This window comes from Mauremys reevesii, linkage group 4 (genome assembly GCF_016161935.1).
Source record: "Mauremys reevesii isolate NIE-2019 linkage group 4, ASM1616193v1, whole genome shotgun sequence".
NCBI lineage: Eukaryota > Metazoa > Chordata > Testudines > Geoemydidae > Mauremys > Mauremys reevesii.
The window spans coordinates 105,732,455-105,754,102 of record NC_052626.1 but is presented as its reverse complement, the minus strand read 5'-3'; the positions used below and the strand labels follow the sequence as shown (position 1 = coordinate 105,754,102).

General features: G+C 43.3%; 1 protein-coding gene across 5 annotated transcripts in view; it reads right to left on the bottom strand.

Moving 5' to 3' along the window:
• Positions 1-972: 972 nt before the first annotated feature.
• PTPRJ (protein tyrosine phosphatase receptor type J) overlaps positions 973-21,648 on the bottom strand; it is a 148,387-nt gene continuing 127,711 nt past the window's right edge. For all 5 annotated transcript variants that reach the window (XM_039536958.1, XM_039536962.1, XM_039536961.1 and 2 more), the window contains 12 exons: positions 21,489-21,607; positions 18,539-18,626; positions 16,981-17,022; positions 16,123-16,131; positions 15,933-16,020; positions 13,455-13,545; positions 9,869-9,942; positions 9,600-9,734; positions 5,365-5,484; positions 4,453-4,613; positions 3,612-3,747; positions 973-1,571 (listed from right to left, as the gene is read on the bottom strand). In XM_039536958.1, the coding sequence (XP_039392892.1) occupies positions 1,413-1,571; positions 3,612-3,747; positions 4,453-4,613; positions 5,365-5,484; positions 9,600-9,734; positions 9,869-9,942; positions 13,455-13,545; positions 15,933-16,020; positions 16,123-16,131; positions 16,981-17,022; positions 18,539-18,626; positions 21,489-21,607 (1,222 nt within the window). In that variant the 3' untranslated portion in view covers positions 973-1,412. The remainder of the gene's footprint in view (positions 1,572-3,611; positions 3,748-4,452; positions 4,614-5,364; positions 5,485-9,599; positions 9,735-9,868; positions 9,943-13,454; positions 13,546-15,932; positions 16,021-16,122; positions 16,132-16,980; positions 17,023-18,538; positions 18,627-21,488; positions 21,608-21,648) is intronic.

Below are 21,648 nucleotides of genomic sequence, written 5' to 3'. Positions count from 1 at the left end.
AAAGAAGAAAAAAAAAACACCCAGTACCCCTTAAAAATAACGAGTAAGTCCTTCATTGGTAATGCCTTCATATGTTTAACATTAATGTACCAGCAAAATAAATCCAAATTAGTCCTTGACATGTAATATTAATATCTAGACTTTTTTTTTTTAAAGAATCAGTTAAAATAGCAGCAGCAGCATATTGGAAACAATTATAAAATAGTTAAATTATATTTATGAGATGCACCAAGATAAAACACACATCTCAGTTTTGACAGGCTAAAACAACAGATTCTAGTAATTGATATATACAGTAGATATTTGTGCATTTACTTTTGCTAAATAGAATAAAGCCAGTGAACCTGTTCGGGAGCACTTTGACATGTGAATTCTCAGTCTGAAATTTTCACAGATTTATATATTTAAAGAAAAAAATAATTAAAAAAGAGACAACCTGAGTAAAGCTCTCTTTAAGTAGAGCAATCATTATTCAATAAATCACATATTGCACCTTTAAATAAATCCTTATAAACTCTATAAGACAGAAATATCAGCCAGAAATGGGAGGAGTTGCTTCCCCTCTCCCAACTCTCTCTCTCTCACACACACACACACACACACACACACACACACACACACACACACACACACACACACACACACACACACACTAAAGCTCAGAATGACACACAACCCTTACCCTCCTTTTCCTCTAGACTGAGGCACTGTGATATAAGGCCTCTGAAGGTTGTGGTGGAATACAAAAAGGGGAAGATCACTACCAAAATCTAGGAGCATCTCGCCAGCAATGTTACTACAGTTAAAATCTATATTCTAATTAAAAGTCTCAGTACAAAAATATAGGGCTCTGATTATTTTTGTCTACAGAGTAATAACCAGAAAAGGCACAATTTCCAAATATCAACACCCATTTGTAGGAGGTGTTTGTACTCCTTCTTATAAATCAAACGGAACACTAAGGACAAATCACAATGAAGCATATATCCATCAACTAAGTAACCAGGTACAGCAGATAAAATATGTTCCTGACTTTTATAAAATATATTCCACAGCCCACAAGCCAGGTATCTGTATATGAAATCATACAAAACTGTAATTAAAAAAGAGCCTTTGTAATTTGTTATTTTTAATATTTATCATCTACTTCACCGTCTGTACTGCAAATGTTGTTTTGCCTACGAGTATTGTGAAGTTCCCAAGATAAAGCAATTTCCTCTGTTAACTTGCAGCTTCTTTTTATACTAATCCACAACTCCAAATGACATTTTTACAAGGGCATCTTCAAATTAGATATACAAGACTGAAAAAATAATAAAAGATACTGTACACACAAGTACAATAACAGTGCATTTCGTTTTCCTGTGTGCAGGACAGTAATGGCCTCCTAGTGACATTTCTTCCCTCTCTGGTTATGCATAGTAGCCATTTGCCTTCTCAAAACCTGCTGTTGGTCCAAAATTTTCATAGATTGCCATTGCTGTTGTGTTTTGGTAGATAAGGTCTGATTTTTTGTTTCTTTGGGATTTAATAATGTCCAAAACACACTGGTTTAGGAAGACATACTGGTCCTAATGAAAAAAGAAAAAATAATGAAGGGCATTATAGATTGTAGCAAATACATTATTGTGAGGGTAATTATGTTCATGGATATACAATGTGCTTTTCAGACACTGGCCAGATGCACTGCGGCACCCAATATTCCTGCAGATCATGTATAAGTAACAGAAAACAGTTGCCCCAAAAATCCACAGCTCGTTGTGGTGAAGGTAACATTTTTGATATGGCTAGAAGCAGAAATATACTCTGAAAGGATTTTACTTCCCCCAAATGTAGGCCTCAGTTCTGCAACTGACTCTACATGGAAGGATCCACGGCATCTTAGTGACTTCAACATAGTTCACACATTTGGAATCAGTAGGACCCATCAGGGCCTTAATGTATGCCTCACAATCCAGGAAAGACAGGTTCATATCCTTTGAAGGAGATTAGAACGAAGGACAGCAGATACAGATATCCTTTGAGAAGCAAAGCCGAGGGGCATTTTTTCCTGCATGGATTTTGGCTATGCCACGGTTCTTATGTCCTCTCACAAAGCCCATGGTGAGGGTTAAACAAACTAAAGGTAATGGCAGAAGCAAATGCGTACACAAAACTATTTCAGAAGTCAGATTTCCATCTGAAAAGATCATAGCTACTATTTTTGCAAGTAATACCAAAGAATTACTACGGTTATTTGGGGCATTTGACAATACTTTGTGTGTCATTCAATTAATCATTCTATTGATGATCAATGCCCCCAGGGTTGGGAGAGGTGGGGTCTTTTCTGCTTGTTACAGCCGCAGCAAAGCAGAAACTGAACATAAAGAGGCAGGAGAGTGCAGAGAAAGAAAGGGAAGAGGCCAGAAGTGGTAGACACAAGACTCTTCTAAATATCAATTACAGACTAACAACCTCCTCCCCCCCCCGCCCATTAAATTGAAGACATACTATATAATTTTAAGTAATCTGACAGAGCACCCTTTAGTCGGTTTAAAAAAAAAATCAAGTTGACAGTGTCCTTTTAACTGTTTGCTGCTTTAAAAAGCAACCCCATCAAGCTTAATCTATACAAAGTAAAAAAAAAGTTGTTCCTGTCATGATGTGGGTGTAGATGGGAGAAAGGAGCTGAGAGAAGCACACGTACCAGCAGAGGGAAATGTTTTATTGGAGGTAACTCAAAGTGACACAGGTAGTCAGCATCATTTCCAGGTGGAGTGAGGCCCTCTAGATTAACTCCTTAAGTGCCTGCCAGTACAGTTTCAGGTACCATAGCTGTCCCAGAGTCGCCCTGCCAATTTTTCTGGTTTCTTACATTCCTGTTTTCCTGGTTATTTATACAAAGGTTTTACTACCCTTTGTTGATATATGAAAGACCTACACAAACCACATGGAATATTCAGCCTGGAGAAGCAGTGAAACTGACTATACAGATAGTGCTGCCGAACCCACAAAATAAACAAACTGATAAATAGATGCTGCCACACACTAGTAATTCTGAGAGAGGCTCTCGATCCCAAGTGCTGTGGCAGTGACTACATGGCAGCCCAAATACCTCCCCCTTGCCCAAGGAGCAGAGTCTGTGATTTCACCATTTTTCACTTCAGACCTGTGCAAGAGAAGGCGGAGTATGTGCCGAGTTCCCTATCCCTGCAGAGATGGAGCTAGATCTCTCTGGTTGACAGTTAACTGTGGAGAACTTTAAAGAAGTAACACAGGCCCAACAGTAGTGCTCCAAGATGGTGCTGCCAGCTGGAATAATTTCCCCCTCAGCCTCTCCCAGCTCACTGTAGGGAATCACTTTACTCCCAACTCCCCATCCTCTTTGTGGCAGCTCTAAGAGGATTACTGTGGTCCATGGCTGTAACTGCTTTCACCGGGAAGAGGTAGAGCAGGATGTGTGGAAACCTGATGATTGCAGGGGGCTCTGTACCTCTTTAGGGTTTCCCTGGGTAATAACAGGAGAAAGCCTCTGGAATGGAACATATTTCTGAGCTGTATATTTAAACTGCCTGTCATGAGCTATTATACAGTTATCTTCAGGCACATTAAATGGAAGAGATTAGCCTTACCTCTGTTTGTACCATTAAAGGTCGATGCATTCGAAGATCATATACTACTCCATACACATCGCTGGCGTTCTCCATTTCTATTTGCTGGATCAGGTGGTCAATTGCAATGAAAGTACCTGTCCTGCCAACACCAGCACTGCAGTAAAATGACTATACGTTAGACGGAAGCGTGACGGCCTTTCACCTATTACACCTCTACCCCGTTATAATGCCACCTGATACAACATGAATTCGGATATAATGCAGCGTTCTGGGGGGGCGGGGCTGCACACTCCCACGGATCAAATCAAGTTTGATATAACTCGGTTTCACCTATAACGGGGTAAGGTTTTTCGGCTCCCGAGGACAGCCTTATATCGAGGTAGAGGTGTACTTTCTCTTAATTATATACAACCCACGGCCTGATGCAAAGCCACTGAAGTTATTAGGAAGATTTCCACTGACTTCAGTGGGCATTGGGATCAAGGCTCTTACAGTCTGTAGGAGCTCTTATTACATTGTCAGTAGGGCTGTATGATTCCTTCTGGGCTCGCAAAAACCATAAAAATTATACATAAAGTGCTTTATATGGCAATTTTTGGTGCTGAATTTTCCAGTCAATGAGAGATCCCCCAAAGGACTACAGCAACAAACCCCCTTAATGAACTGTTTACGGTAGGGTAATGCATTTTGGCATTCACGCTGTTTAACTGCATTTCTCATGTGTACAGCAAAGGGCCCTTTCATATGGCTTGGCAGGATGGACAATACACATACTTAAATAGTAAAGGTGTTGAGCTTTTTCTAGTGCTTGAAATATTTAACTTGCTCTTAAAAGGAAGCCAGTGTGGAATTACTGTACCTGCAGTGCACCAGAGTAGGAGAATCTGGGGGATTTTGTCTAATGTTTTCCTGTACCAGATGTCTAAAGTTAATAAGAAGGTCTGTTGTCTCCGGAACACCATGGTCAGGCCAGGAAGTGAAATGGAACTGGCGTACAGAGTGGCTTTCAGTTGCATCATTCTAAAAGAACATACATTGAAGATGCGAAATTAGGCCTCAAGAGAACATCACAAAACAATTATGGTAGGAAAATATTTCAGCTAGTTCAGCATTATTACAGTTGCCTCCTGTGAACTGTGCACTACTTTATGGATACATTATTCAATTTTCTCTTTAGGGCTGAGGAAACCCTTTGCCCAGATAAAGGTTTGAAATTCTTCTCTTTTGCCTTTGCCTTTATACTGTGGTCTCTTTAGTGTGTGAGTAAGGCCTTCTCATGTCAGCATGGGTTGCGGGATCACAGCATGGGCTCTGCATCACTGCTGCTAGTGATCCCATAATGTGACTGGATCTTGTAGACAAATGTTCATGCAGAGATCCCTTAATCACAAATGAGGTCCCATACTGACAATTCATTAGCAGGCCCATCAGAGGGTTATATAATACAGCACTGAAAGGTCAAATTATGGGTCCAATCAGCAGGTGCACATTCAGTCCCTGACTCCCACATGAGGCCTATTGCTGATACACAGCATGAAACACCTTAATCAGATCTTAAGCAGCAAGGAGGCTAGTGCTATCATGTCCCAAATTAAAACAAGCTGTACAATTTTTTCCTTTAGTTAAGTTTTACTTTTGTTGTGAAGTCTGCAGGAATGATTGCTTTCCCCATTCTGATTTGACTTGGATGGTGAAGTTTGTCTTCCCAGAGATGCAGTAGATATATTTCTACAAGCACATTAGAGTGTTATACACCCAATTAATTACTCACGCCTTCCACTGTGAAGTCTCTTATTGTCCATTCTGGAAGGACATACTCTGAGACCAACGTTACAGTAATGTCATCGTAATAGTTGGATCCTTTGTCTGGCCAATATTCCTCACATTTGGTCTAAAAAGAAAGCGATAATGTTAGCTATACTGTACAGCAGTAATACAGGAGATTTTTATGGAGTGCACAGAAAAAGCAAGGCGGGGGAAAAGCAATGCAAGGACAAATTGTGTATTTTCCCCTTTTAGCCCCTAAATTACAGTCCATCCTAGACTTGAGGACATTCAATAGATAGTTGTAAACCATAATTATCATGATTAGCTTTTGGGAAATTAATCAGAAAACAAGGTAATATAATATCCTCATAAAAGATTCTAGATGACAATAGGCTTAAAGCAATACAAAACACAATTCCGTTCCTGATTTTCACTGCTTACTTATGCTTTAGTGTATAAAATTTTTCTGTGGTATGGACAAAATGGGTTACATTGATCACTAATGCAACTTTATTGCCCTGTCCAGACACCTTTCTCTGGGGCTGCCAGCAGCACTAGTTACCTCCCTTGTGATTTTCAATGCCTGCAGATGAACTATGGCTGCCTCCTATACAAACATACTGGGAATTAGCAGGGTTGGAGAGAGGAGAAAGCTTGCTCCATCTTCCCATCCCAGCGCACCCTGTGCCAAAGCAGTTATAATTTGGCCACATGAATGTCATCTGTAGGGTGACCAGATGACAAACATGAAATATCGGGATGCGGGGCGGGAGCAAAAAAAAAAGCCAGAGCGCCCCCCGCCACCAGTGGCACAGCCCCGTCTCCACCCAACTCTCAGCTCTGACCCCCGATACACTCCCAGCTCCCCCATCCCCTCGCTCCTGGGCCCAGCCTGGACTCCGAGCTGTGCAGCCGAGCCACGCTCCGGGCCCCTCTTGCAGCTCCCGGCCCAGCCGCTCCTGGGCTTCATTGCACCAGCCCCACAGTAGAGGCTGCTCCACTCTGTCCCGCCCGGGACACTCGCCCCGGGCAGCCCCGCTCCGGCTGCAGGGAGCTTGGGGACCCCCCCGGGCAGGGGGCGAACCAGGCAGCCGGGCCCGGCCCCTCCTGGCAGGAGCGTGTCTGCCCCACACGTGTCTCCGCCCCCCACCCAGGCCCTGCCTGCTCTGCGCTGCCCCATGGGCTGCAGGGCTGGAGCAGCCTCCGTGCTGCGCTCCCAGCCCCGGCCATGGCCTGTGTGCAAACCTGGGAGGGAGGAGGAATGCCGCGTGCTTGGGGAAGAGGCGGGGCCAGGGCGGGGAGTTGGGGAGGGATCCAATGGGGCAGTGAGGGGCGGGGTTGGGGCGGGTCCAGGGCAGGGATTTGGGGAAGGGTCCAATGGGGGAAGGAGGGGGATGGTCGGGGGAAGTGGGGGGTGAAAGCCCCTCTGGGCTCCATCTATGCACTGGATCGGAGGGCAAAATTGCTTGTTTGTCCCGTGTCCCGACCGAACATCGGTCGGGACGCGGGACAAACAAGCAAATATCGGGACAGTCCCGATAAAATCGGGACGTCTGGTCACCCTAGTCATCTGTTAGATATTGATGGCCTGATTCCAAGAGTTCAGAGCACTCACAGCTCCCACTGAAGTCAACAGGAGTCATGGATGCTCAGTACCTCTGAATATCTAGTCAATAGAGGCTTATTCTGCTTGATGCACCTGTCCTCTTACTATTAATGGGACTTGTGCATGTAAATATCCCATCCACTAATGGGAGACTCTGCTTCAAAATATTCTCTCTCTAACATGCAACACAGATTGTAGTATTTCTTACATTTATACTTGGTCCCCACCTTGCTCCAAAATAACCCAACTCTGGTGACCTCAGCAGGGAGCATAGCAGGGTTGATAGGTCTCTGGGGACCTGACAAAGTTTCATCACTTTTTGTTTTGAAAAGTTAAAGCAAAATTCGATTTTTGTTCATTTGTATCTCCTCAAAATAAAATTTCAGAATTCCCATTCTTTGAAATGAAACCATGAAATTTCCCAATGCAGAATGATCTGATCTGATTTTTTGAAATTTCAGGATTTCCTGCAGAACAGGAATTCCAGGTTCCAGTCAGCTCAAAATTCCTCACATTGTGAAAATTTCTCTCCCCATGATTTGTTTTTTAAAATGAAAATGAATCAACAGCATGAATCTACCTGGGTTCAAATATACTTTTAAAAACCAACTTAAACAATAAGAGAAAGGGTAGTTAAGCACTGGAACAAATTACCTAAGGAGGTCATGGAATCTCCATCACTGGAGGTTTCTAAGAACAGGTTACGCAAACACCCATCAAGGATGGTCTACGTAGTCCTGTCTTTAGTGCAGGGGACTGGACTAGATGACCTACTGAGGTCCCTTCCAGGCCTCCATTCTTATGATTCTATGACCTTCTGTAAATACTGCAAAAGATGCCTTTTTTAAATGTTTTTTGCAGATGTTTGAAGGCAGTCTCCTGGAATGACGAAGGGGTGGGAAAGGAGCTTTTTTGCAGAGTTCTTGTCAGACTGATTGTTTAATGCTGCTGGGATTATGTTGTTAATGAGTGGTAGGGCACTGAAGCCTGTACAGCTATCCTTCATTATCAGAATAAATAAGTACATTATATTCCTTGTGATAAAAAAACAATTCTTTTTTGTTTAGCATGTGCATGTCATTGCCTTTTTAGTCAGTCTCAGCTGTGTGATATTGAGATTAGCTAGGTAGTCAGATGAACTTTTTTTCCTTTCATTTTTACAAAAGAAGACTTGGCTCCTGCTCTCACTGCAATCACCGAGTGTTTTGCCACTGACTTCAATGGAAGCATATCAGGCCCAAATGGAAAGTTAATACATTTAAACATGTACGGTGAAAGACGGACAAACAAGTTGACACAAAAAATACAAATTAAGCAAAGTTAAGGGTGCTTGTGTAGCTTCAGCTCTCGCATTTCTGTCTGAGTAGTTAGCCGAGCAACCAGAACATTCTCAAGAAGGGGATAAAATTGCTTGACGCTTTGCTGTCTAAGACACTATTGAACCACAATCCTGTGTTCAGAGCCACATGAGTGAATCCAATTGGAGGACTGGGGGTGTATTTTCTAGCATTTTTGATGCTCTTGCATTTCTTTTTTTTTTTTTGCAGTATTGCTTAGATTTGTTGGTTCATCTAGTCAAGTATACTGCTTCCAGCAAGGGCCATTGCCAGATGCTTCAGAGGAAGGCAAAAAAGTCCATAATGTATCTAAACCAGTGGTTCCCAAACTGGGGTTCGTGAACCCCTGGGGGTTCATGTAATGTTACAGGGGGTTCTTGGGGGAAAATTCCCTAATGGCGGACAGAGCTGTCCCTAGGGACCCTGGGCAGCACGGGCCAGCAGCCCGGAGCCCCTGGACTTCCAAGAACTAAGCAGATAAAAGCAAGCATAGCTATCACACTGAGGAAATTTAAACTTCAATACTCCTTATAAGAAATGGAAAGGGAGGTGGATATTTTTTGCTCTTTTTAAAATGAAATAGACAGCTAGTGTTGTTTTTAAAATTATTTTGAAGAACGGGTTTAAGCTTTGTTGTAACATGCGTTGTTTGCCTGGACTGCTCAAGATCTGAATGATTGTATAGGAGGAACTCTTTGAGTTGGCTGCTTAAATACCTTCATGCTGTTTCACATCGGATACTCCTTGATGAAACATACGAGCCTTGTCTTTTAACAGGCTTATTCAAAGTGATACAAGCTACGAAAGTGAGATCTTGGAAGTGTGTACCCGTTTTCATAATGTAATAAAAATACTGTAATGATAAATAATTAATAATAAATAGTGTGTAATAGGCATGTCATAAAAACAAATTTCATATTTCCAAGATCACTGCTTTTACAGTGTATACTCAAGTAATCCCTGGAAATATTCATTTTTAGGAGGGGGGTTCACGAGACTTGACATTTTAGTGAAAGGGGTTCACAGGTTGTTAAAGTTTGGGAACCACTGATCTAAACCAATTGTGCAATGGTGAACTCCCACCCCCCTGCCCCTGCAAAAGATTCCTGCTAGACCCCAAACAGTAATGAGAACATGAATGTGGATGAAATAAACTTCATGCATAGTCTCTAATCTTTAAAGACTTTGGAGTCCCAGGATAAACAGGTGCTATATAAACATAACTGAGTTATTTTTTACTACTTAGAATTAGTGGTTTGCATCTCAAAGGAAAATGCAGTTTTAACAAAAACGTACCCTGCCTTGTTCAACACATTTTGTCAACATAACAATAGCATAGATATTTTTTTCCCAAATCATGCGCCAAAAGTCTTGCACAGTGTTGGGTAAGGGGCCTTGTGCAGCAATAAATTCTTTCTTGGAGTTGTATCCCTAAAATAAAAATAAAACCACATAATGATTTTAAATAATCAGATAAAAACAACATTTTTCAAGCTTCATATAACTTGATAAGTCTGTCACAAAACAGACCCAATTTTTAATTTTAATGATTTTAGTATACTTACAGGCATATAATTTGCATTAATATAATCATCAGTTGGATGGTTTTGGATTGAAAGTTTAACACGGGAAATGTCATCTGCAAACAAAAAAGTGATTGTTAGGATTTTAAACTTTTTGCAAAATACTACATGTGTTTAAAACAGGAGCCCTGAATAAAGGCTTCAAAATCAATATGCATTTTTAAAATTAGAATATATGTTACTATAGGAATTAGAAATAGGAAGGTTTTATAATCTAGCATAGATTTAGTGAATGATGTCTATAAAAGATAAGTGTTCAGCAAAATAAAATTAAATTTCAGAATATTGATCAAACTGATTATTTTTTATAAGGACTACACAGTATGTGTGCATGTGCATAAGACAGGCAGTTTTCAAATGCCATACAGTTTAAAGCACAGAAGAATGGGTATATAAGGGGTGATAAAATATAAACTATTTCATTAGGAGACAGTAGTATTCATATATATCAATTTAGAATAAAATACATAGATCGCATTGTAAGATTTCAACAAATGTGAAATAAATAGAATAAATCTAGGCTTATAGGGCACAGTGCTCAAATGACAATACAGAACGTGAAATTTAGTGTCCTTTAATTTACACCCACAAGTATATAAATGCTTTCCCCCAGGGACGTCCCTATGAATTATGGTGCCCTACGTAGCCCGAGCACCTGCTCCTCCCACCCCCCATGAAGGGTCTGGGCAGCGCTCAAGGCCTGTGAGGCTGGAGTGGCAGGACCTGTGGGGGCCGCTTTGAGGGGCCTAGTGCCATCAGCAGGAAGTGAAACGACCCGGCCTCAGCTCGGATGGGGGGTTGGGGAAAGGACTGCCCCCTGCACTCACTGGTAGCGGAAAGTGGAGCAACCCGGCCCCAGCCTGCTCCACTTCCCCCACCCTGGCCCAGGGCCGCCCGGGGGGGTGGGGGCGGCAAGTGGGGCAATTTGCCCCAGTCCCCAGGCTCCGCAGGGGCCCCCATGAGAACAGCCGAGGCTCCCTCCCTGGCCCTGGCTCCCGGCCCGACCCCGCCTCCACCCCTCTCCCGGAGCCTCAGAGCATCCAGGAGCGTCCCTGAACAGCGGTGCAGTGTGGCTCCGGCAGGGCCCTTGAGCTCTGCCCCGCTCACAGCCATGTGGTAAGGGGGCAGAGCTGCGAGCTCCAAGCCGAGCGGAGGGAGCTCAGGCCCTGCTGGAGCTCGCAGCCCTGCCCCCTTACCACGCGGCTCTGAGCAGGGAGCTCAGGGGCCCCGCCAGAGCCACGCTGCAGCTGTCCAGGGATGCTCTTGGATGCACTGAGGCTCTGGGTGAGGGGGGAGCCGGGGGTAAAGGGCCGGGCCGGGGCTGGGGGGGTGGGTAAGGGGCAGGGAGTCTCAGGGACAGTCGGGGGAGCCATCAGGGGACAGGGAATGGGGTTGGATTGTGGGTGTTCCGGGGTCTGTCAGGACACAGCGGGGGCGGGATAGGGGTCAGGGCAGTCAGGGGACAGGGGTGGGGTCCCAGGGTGGTGGTTGGGGGGGTCTCTAGGGGACGGTGAGGGGACAAGGAGCAGGATGGGTCGGGGATTCTGAGGGGGGCGGGCAGTCGGTGGGCAGGAAGTGGGTGGGGGTCAGATAGGGGGCAGGGCCAGGCTGTTTGGGAGGCACAGCCTTCCCTGCCCTAAAGTTCATTAAGCAGTTTGAGGCTTGCAGAAGAGCCAGGCTGTTAGCTTTTCCATTAGATAAATGCATGGAGGTTAAGTCCATTAATAACTATTAGCCAGGATGGGTAAGGAATGGTGTCCTTAGCCTCTGTTTGTCAGAGGGTGGAGATGGATGGCAGGAGAGAGATCACTTGATCACCACCTGTTAAGTTCACTCCCTCTGGGGCACTTGGCATTGGTCATTGTTGGTAGACAGGATACTGGGCTGGATGGACCTTTGGTTTGACCCAGTATGGCCATTCTTATGTTCTAAGCTAAATGAACCCAAAGTTATGGAGACAGATATGAGTCAAGGAAGCCAGCAGAGTATCAGAAACCTGGAAAAATCTCTGACTGGATGGGCTCAGGCGTTTGGTCATAAGTTGAGGTGGTTCAAAAGTTTTGGATTTTTTTTAAGCAGAATTTTTTTATTGTTTCTTTAAACAATCAAACACAGCAAGCAGCAAATATTTGGCCACACACTTCTGAAACCCCAAACCATATTCAGCTTTTGGGAGATTAATTTCAGCTTTTCAATTAAAAAAAACCACAACAAATTTTGCAGGAAAGCAGACATTGTCTGTGATTTTTTTCTGCTTTTTTAAATCCCCTAGTTTTCGATCCAAAAAAAGTTTTGATGGAAAATATTTGTCCAACCCTTTTAATGAGCTTTAGTGCCTTTTAGCACTAGCTGATGCTGAGAACCAGTGATACCCTGTAAAGAAGTTTTCTCAAAATTGGGTTTGTGCCGAGATGCGGAAGGTTTATTTTTCCCAGGGCCGCCCATACGGGGGGGTGGGAGCAAGTGGGGCAATTTGCCCCGGGCCCTGCAGGGGCCCCACTAGAATATAGTATTGTATAGTATTGCAAATTTTTTTTAATGGATGGAGCCCCCGAAATTGCTTTGCCCCAGGCCCCCTGAATCCTCTGGGCGGCCCTGCCCTGGCCCCAGCTGTGTCGCTTGGGTGGTGGTGGGAGGTTGGGGAAAGGACCACCCCCCGCACTCACCAGCAGTGGGAAGCGGAGCGACACGGCTGGGAGCTGCCGGAGTGGAGCGGGCTGGGGCTGGGTTGCTTCACTACCTGACACTGCTGGTGAGTGTGTGGTCGGCCAGACCCCTGCTACTGGCGCAGGCCCCCTGCTAATCCTCTGGGCTGTGTCCATCACTGGGGGAAGAGGTGGAATGGGGGCGGGGCGGGGGAAGACTAAGAGGTGGGGTGGAGGGAGTTGTCCCGGACCCCCCACCCCTATAGGGACGGCCCTGCCCCCTTGCAGTGGGCACAGCCCGCGGGGGGGGCGGGCAGGGGATAGGACTGGCCACTGTAGCTGGTGCTGCCTCAAATTTCATGGTGCCCTATGGAGCTGGGTATTCTGCATATGCCGGATGGCCCTGCTTTCTCCCATGCTGCTCCTCATTCTTGGGAGGAGCTCCCCGTAAATATCCACAAAGCAACCTCATTATCCTCTTTCAAATCCCCCTTTGCTGTGATGCCAACAACCAACTTGACAGCAGTTAGGCTGCTCGTGTGCAGAGACTACTGCCTGTCATGCTGACCACCATTGCCTCATTGTTTCCTTACACTCCCCTGCCTGTCTATAATCATCTATTGTCTTGAGTCTTACACTTAGGGTTGTCAGCTTGTTGGGTAGAGCTTCATCATAGATGAACCACCAAAATGGACACACGAGATGTGTGTTGGTGGAAAGCTGTTTACATTTTGTTAATATTGTGGCTTATGGAAAACTGAACAATATTTATCACAGGTTTATTTATTTTGAAACTCACACCAGTATCCATCCTGGAAGCATGTGAGCACCTCCTATCATTGAAAACCTTCAGTTACAAAACTAACCCAATCTGAAGCTTTCAACTACAAACACAACATGCAAAAACAAAAGAAGTGACTTACACGGCAAGACATTATTGTACCTATTTTTCCCTCTGTTCTCAGTAAGTTCAGCTGCAAATTTAGGCTGATTAATGCCCACCGACCTGAGTTCCTACAGCAAAATAAACAATTTTTTTTAGTGATGATACTGGTCTAAAGACAGGGCAGAGCCAATCACTGAGATATCTAGCAGTGCTAACACATATGGCATCCCTACAGTAGTGGAAGAATTAGGCCTTGGAGAAGTGGTAATAAAATGAACTCTTCTTTTTAAAAGAGAGAGAGCAGCAAACCTCACAGGGAGGAGAAGGATGATTAATAAATATGTGCGTCCCACAAATTGATTTTTGCACTTGCTCTAAAATATGGGTGACTAACAGTGACTGCATGTTCACTCAGGCCCTGAGTCAGCAGAGCACTTAAGTATATGCTTACCAGTCAGCAGGTATTTAAAGTCCCATTGGCTTTCTTTGCTGAATTGGGGTCATGAATATGAACTACAGCTGTCAGGCCATATGCTAATTGTGCAGGGTGAAGAAATGTGCACAGGAAGAGGATCTGATTTAGGAACAGGGAGTGGTGTGGAGCTGGTTTGGAGTCGACACAAGGAGGAGGAAAGAGGGATGATAATGAAAAGGGCATTGAGGAAAGAGGGGTAGGGTGGAGTATACGGCACTAGAGGAGCTGGAGGAGGATACACAACCTGAAAGGAAGGCAGGGCAGAGCTATGTAGTGCCCTATAAGTTAAAATAAGGAGTTTGAACTTGATATGGAAAGAGACAGGAAGCCAGTGAATGGCTTCAGGGAGGAGGGAAAAGTATTCTGTATACTAGCAGACAATTGAGCTATTCAATACCTTTCTATAAGTGACTGTGTGGACAAATGGCTTGTTTCCTGGTTTGGGGGGTCTCTCTAGTTATCTTCAAGTTTACATATCCTTTATAGAAAAATATTTATTGATGTGAGGGAAACAATATTTAGCATCTGTACAGCAACTTACAGCTCTAAAGCAATTTAAGGTACCAAAACCCCAGTAAGGAAGGTAGCAATGTTAGTATTATGCCCACCCACCCTTTTTGCAAGTGGGAAGACAGAGGCACAGAGTTGGTAAGTGACTTTCTCCAGGCTACATGCTAACTTAACTTAAGTATTGCTACATACACGCCCCCAGACAGGGTTAGTGCCACAGAATCTGAAATGTCTCTCTTGTATTTCAAATAGAAGGCAGATAAGGGTTGTTGCAGATGGGAATTTTGCTATTTATATGGACCTTGTAGCTGTGCATTAACTGTTTGTTACTTCACTTTGATCAGCTGCCTCCTTCCCTATCCACCACTATCACTTACAACCTGCCTTTTGACCCTGCTCTGCCTTCCTGCCCCTCCCCCTACTCCCCCGAGCCTTCTGCACTCACCCAAACACCTCTACTCCTGCCTCCCCTTGCGTCTAACACTCCCTCTGCCTTCTCTAGCCCTGCTCTGAGCCCCGTCTGTCCCCAGCTTCCACTCTGACTCCCCCTTACCCCACCCTACAAACCCTCTCTTCAGTGCAGCGCACCCAGAAGGGCTGGGTCTTTGCCACCCTCACATCCCCTGTGGTGATAGCTCCTGTTATCTGCCATCTTTCCCCCTTGTAGGTACCCCAGTCCTCAACCCCCCGATCCTCTCTGCCCCCAGCTCGCCTGATCCCCAACCCCATCTCTATCCTGTCCTACTTCAATCCCTGACTCCCTTTCTTGTCTCTCTCCCTAGTCTGTAGCTGGGACCTGATGCCCAATCTTGACACTTCACTGGCAGATCCCATGCTCCGATGCCTTGCACTGGAGAAGCCCCTTCATCTCAGCAGGAAGAACGGCACAGCCTGGTGCTCTAGCCAGCTACTTGGCAGCAATAAGCTCAAGCCTGCTGCATTCCATCCTGCCCACCCATCCTCCAGCAATGGGCTGAGGAGAGAGACAGGAAAAGGAGTTGGGGAGCGGATGAGTCAGGGAGAAAGGGGGCTGGTGGGATTGGGACTGGGGAACCCACAAAGGGTAAAGAGGACAGAGAACAGAAGAACAGGGGATCCGGGGGATGAGAGGGGCAAAGACCCAGCTGTGCCCCTTCTAGGAGCTCTGCACTGGGGAGAAGAGTCTGTGGGGTGGGGGGAGTCAGAGTAGAAAGGGGACAGAGGCAGCAGGCAGGGTCAGGGTCCCCCATAATATGAGCACTGGTTAACAAAGAGGACTAGATCAAAGTGAGCTAAAAATGTGAATGCACGGCAGCAGAGTGCACAAGGCTGCAGTGCCTAGAGCATGAAATTGTCTATTTTTTACCATGACTGTGCCATGAATTATGAACAATTTTACTGTGACAAAATCATATTTTTGTATACGCCCAGTCTCTGACACTGGTCACCTCTCTCCTCTAAACAATGCCTAGCTACTTCCCAAAGAGAAGCTATTTTTCTCCTGTCTGTAAAAATACATAACTGAACTTCATAACAACTGGTAATACATACTTCATACTCTTCAGCAAATCCACAGTTTGAGTCAGCTTGCTGTTTCTTAAAGTAGGACTCAAAGTTTTCAACTTTAATTGACTTGGATCTAAAACGAACAAAACCATTTATTAGTATTTGTTATTAGCTAAAAAAACCGTAAATTCAGTTAATGGCAGTCGTTCATGTTTACGAAATGTGATTTACTTACTTCTTGGGTCTTGAGGAAAGGAAAAAAGAAAAAAAATTATTAGACACAGCGCAGTTATACTTTTACTATATTACTCTAACAAGCTTTATTATACACCTCAAACACTCCAGGACAACTAGACATATAGCTCCAATGCTCTACTGCAGCGAAGGAGTTTCAATGCAATTTAGGAAAGAGGATGTAAAAAGGTGGCATTAAGTCACCTTTGTGAGTCCCTGATCCTAGGTTGGTCGTGTATTAGGTCAATCTCCTGGTATAACTTTGACTGACTGCCAATGGCCTCAAAGGCTGCTAGGAATCACTGGGATGCCCTTGGCTTCCATGGTGTCTGAGACATTTTATGCCAGTTCTGCACTACTTGAGGTTCCCCCTCTACTGGGGTGACTCTCCTATATCCCCCTGTCCTGGCTTTAAGGCTATTTTGCACTGGTGGTTCAGCACAAAGTAGCCCTATCACAGGGGAGCATTGAGGCTACAGTGGACAATCTTGCTTAGACATAGTGCAGGCAGGTCCTCTACACACTGCACTTTGTAATCTGGATTATATTGTCAATGCATAAGAATACAAGGCAAAGCCACCTAAGGGACTTGGTCATCTAATTCCCATTCATTTTCATGGGAAGCGGGTGTTCAAATCCATTTGGCAGCATTGAAAATCTCTACATAATTATTTTTAGACAGCAGTAGGTTATGTTTGGTTCCCTGAATTCCATAAGGAAATAAAAAGTGTTCCAAGCTCTAATACCAGGAACTCCACCTCAGAAAATTGTATAGTACACCATTATCAGAGTTCTGAACAAGTCTTGCCAATATTTACGTAAACTCAGAAAATAGTGGCTGAAAGATTATTTAACTCACCTAATCGGAGAAAAGGGTAGCTCACTATTTTTTCCATCTTTCCTGTTGGGAAGGAGTGGGAAGAGATTAGAAGAATGTATGTAGAACACAAATGAGATTCCTGGCAGAAGCTCTTTCTGTGCCTGGTTCATGATAGTTTTTCATATACCGTCTGATCTTGTGCAAGAAGCCCTAACTGTGGCTGTCCTTATGCCCTACACTTACAGTGAGCAGTAAAATCATTAATAAGAAATTCTTTAATCATGAATGAACAATAGACAAGTGTTAGTCTGTTCTAATGGAGTCGGGCGACAGGGAACAGACCCCCTTGTCTACAGGGCAATCTTAGACACTGGTGTAGCTGTACGATTGCAGATCCCTGGTTTACACTGGTTCAACTTTTCCCAGTTTGGAACCAGGGTCAACCGCATTAGTAAAAATCATATTGCACCAATGTAAGCTGTGTCTACACTAAGAATATGCACCAGGGCTAAAATCTCATTGTAGAAAAGGCCTTAGAAATAGGACTCTAAATGCCACATAATGATTTAAGAAGTCAGACGTTTATACAATGTGTTTACACCCTTGCTGTTTGAATAAAAAGATCTTCACAGCTTCAAAGAAAGCTTCTCTCCTGGATCTTCTACTTAGGAAGCAAGTGTTGGTCAAAGATGGAAGCTTCTGGGAAGGAACAGCAACCAGAACAAGAAGGCAAAAGAAAATCAAAAAAGGCTTCCATGTCTTTTAGTGGCATTTTATAATGTATGCTCTGCATAATTTAACTGGTAACATGAGAAGAAAAAGAGCCTTGATGGACTCCAGATTGTCTGGAAAAGACTCAGGAATTAGGGACACTCTCAGCACAGCCCAGCTTTCTAGAGGAGCACAGCGTCTATGTATTTTCTCACAGATTTATTAGGACAACTTTTGAACACTTTTCCATTACATCTTTTCCACTTAGCCTTGCCATTACCTCCAGAAAGGAAATCTCAGACCACAAGTTGGGTTCCAGTGTGGGCAATCGAGGAAAAAAAAAGCCTATATAAGATATCTTCAGGGCCTGTCTACACAATCATCTAGTTTGCAATAAGCTGGGATGTAAATCTACCCCGCACTAACTTGCCATACTCTACCTGTCCCTGTACACCCTGCTGACACACGCTAACAGTACCTTAATGTGATCATTGACATACTAATTACAAATGTGCTATGGAGCACTATACATACATGACAATTAGTCTAATTCTGATCTGAATTACACAAATATACATGTAAATCTGAATTTACACCAGTGTAACAGAGCAGAATTTGCTCAGTGATACTCTGTCATGATGAAGACCTTGTTTCCACATCAAAATAATCTAAGTGAGTTTACTGTGATATAAATAAACATTTTGTATTTATAAAGCTTATTTTAAAACATTGCTCTTTAAAGTATATGAAACAGGAATAGTGCTGGCTTCTGCCTCATTATGAAAAGCATTATAGAAGGGCTAGTTATTTATTATTATTTTTATTGTATTGGTGAAATAATGTGGCTCTCTTTACAGAACTGAATGCAATAGTTAATATGTGTTACCTTCTCCGTCTCCAGAAAACGAATACCACTACAGCAGCTATAGCCACAGCACCCAAAATACACCCAATAACGGCTCCAGTGATGACACCTTATGGGAGGATAAAAACAGAAACTTTTCATGAATTATCTATCAAATCAACAATGATCAACATATCAACAGGCTACAATCGACGCTAATGTGACTTTCTAATGTCAAGAAACAAGAAAAGGATATGGTTAAAGATTTTACAAAAATAAAATGAATTATCCAATGCTGTTTACAGACTCATAAGCAATGATAATAATTGATTTTTACCTCCCACTCCAGTTAACAATAATTAACTATCAAGAAGATACTATATTCGGAGTGAAGAGATGGTGTAAAGCAATCAAGGGGCAGATTATCAGCTGGTGTAAACTGCCATAGTTCCATTCATCTTCCTCAAGTTTTATTTAATCAGACACAATTTTCAGAAGGGTGGCTCCATTTTTGTACCTGGATTTTGATTGCAAGGGACAGCCTGAGTAGTTGCATTTTGAGCTATCCAACTCAGGGAGCAAATCGGATAGTTTGAGATGCATCTATTTAAATCTGAACCTGCAATTCATTTCACAAACCGTGCCCAATAAGAGGAAGGACAGGTCTCAGCTTAGAGGAAAGTATATCCAAGTGTCATATAAGAAAGTATCAAGGTGAAAATTACGACCATTAACAATTTAGACTTCTACTATCTGCAGTAAATTTCATATGCAAAGGACACCCGTATGAAATGAGCTGACCTATAATGTCTGATTGAATAAAAACTTGGCATTTCTGCATCATCTCTCAACTAAGAATATAGTCATTTTCTAATTGGCATTGGAAACCAAGGGCTTGTCTACACTGGCAATTTTAAGCACTGCAACTGTCTCACTCAGGGGTGTGAAAAAACAACCCCCTGAGCACAGCAAGTGTCAGTGCTGTAAAGTGCCAATGTAAACAATGCACCAGCGCTGGGTGCTACACCATAGCTACACACAGAGAGGCCATATTTTCAAAGGTATTTAGGTACCTAAAGACAGATAGGCATCTATCCCACTGGTGCAATTTTGAAAAATACCACTGTGACACTGCACCCCATATTCTTCATAGAGATATTAGTATGATATTATTTTAATATAATCATAATGTATTTTATGCTGGATAGGCCATGTGTGATATCACTGAAAAGGTTATAATTTACTGAATATGATTATCCTATTTGTATGCATGTATCATTTTCATATCTGAAGTTAGGAATATTGACTATGTATCTGTATTACAAATTGTGTTTACACATGGGGAACGCCCACTAGACAAAAGGCTCTCAGCCTCCATGGCTGGCTGGGAAGGGCCCATTCAGGTTAATAAGCCATAAGGAGAGAACAACAGACCTTAGAAGAAGCTTATTGCCCACCAGTGGGAGGGGGCTTCCTGAGGATGCTACAAACACCCTCCGACTCATGGCTGCTGTAACACTACAGGGATGTGTAACCAGGTCACCTGGTGCTGGACTCCATCTTGGATCCCACTATTTTTCCACTGACTGGAGTGGGAACCAAGCTTTGAAACAAAGGGTTCCGGCCATATGCAAAGGCTATTTAAGGCAGGGCAGTGACATCATTGTGGTTCTTCACTGACTCCCTTTCCAAAGACACTCCTGGAAACACCTGAGGAACAAACGCTGAACTGGGAGGGAAGTGCTAGACGCAGGCTAAAGGGATTTTTAGCCTGTGAATGGAACACCTGGGATTTCTAAGTGTAAGCCTGCACAGCTTGCCCCTTAAGAACATGCAGCCTGCTGGTATCATCATTTAGGATGAGAATTTGCTATTCATATCCGATCTATGTAGTATATTAAGCTTAGTTTGTGTGTTTTGTTTATTTGCTAGGTAATCTGCTTTGATTTGATTGCTATCCCTTATAATCACTTAAAATCTATCTTTTGTAGTTAATAAATTAGTTTTTGCTTTGTCTTTCTGGAAATCATAACTCGGGGCAGAAAGCTGTTGTGTATATTCTTTTCTACATTGAAAGAGGGAATGAATTTTATGAGCTTATGCTGTACAGATCCCTGTGCAATGCAAAATGGTATAATTTTGGGTTTACACTCCAGAGGGGGTGGCATGCCTGAGCAGCCGGGAAGTTCCTTAGCTGAAGTCTTCCCATGCAGAGCTGATCACAGTGTCTGTATGTAACTGCAGCTGAGCGTGTCCCTACCTGTATGTGTGCTCAAGGGGGCTTCAGAGCTTGTCACAGCAATACAGTGTAAAGGAGTCCAGGCTGGCTCAGTGGTACCCCAGTTCCAGGTGGCACCCGTCACACCCCCTATGTACCTATCTGGATCTTTAGGCACCTAAACACATCTGAAAATCTGGCCTAGAGGAACAGGAAGTCTATGACAGAGCAAGGAATTGAACTTGGGTCTCTCAAGTCCCTAGCTAGCACCTTACTCACCAGCCCCTCTCTGTAACTATGAAACACCTTTAAGTGATGCCAATATCAAGTGTTGATAAAGAACAGCAGTAAAAATGGGGCTAAACAAGAAATACTGGGATTATAGGAGCATGATTCCACCATTTCTTTTCTACATATCAATCTCTAATTTACAGGGAGTGCAAAAACACAATAATTTCAATCCCTACTTTACTTATCTCTCAAAGTCTTATTGTATCAGCAGCTTTCCACTCTCATTTTAGTATATCATGTTTAAGGTTTGTTTTGTCACTTATTTTTTCTGTTAGGGATTATGTAATATATGCATATAAGAGAGTTTTCGTAGAACTGCTCAGTTGTAAATCTACAGACCAATTATATTACAATATTATAGATAAATAGACCCAAGCCTCCTTTCATTGAAGTCAATGGGTGTTTTGCCAAGAATTGAAATGAGAACCCCGTTGGGCCCAATATATGCAAAACATTCAATGCAACATTTTATTTTAGCTTTACCTGGATCCTGGAGTAATATAATTGCCTGAGAATAAGGTGTAAATGATACATAGCTTCTCTCTTCAACAATAAGTTCACCATTGTTAAATTCAATTTTAGTGAAACCTGCAACACTCGCCCTGATGAGAGGGAAGGAAAACAAAATAGTCACATTAGATTG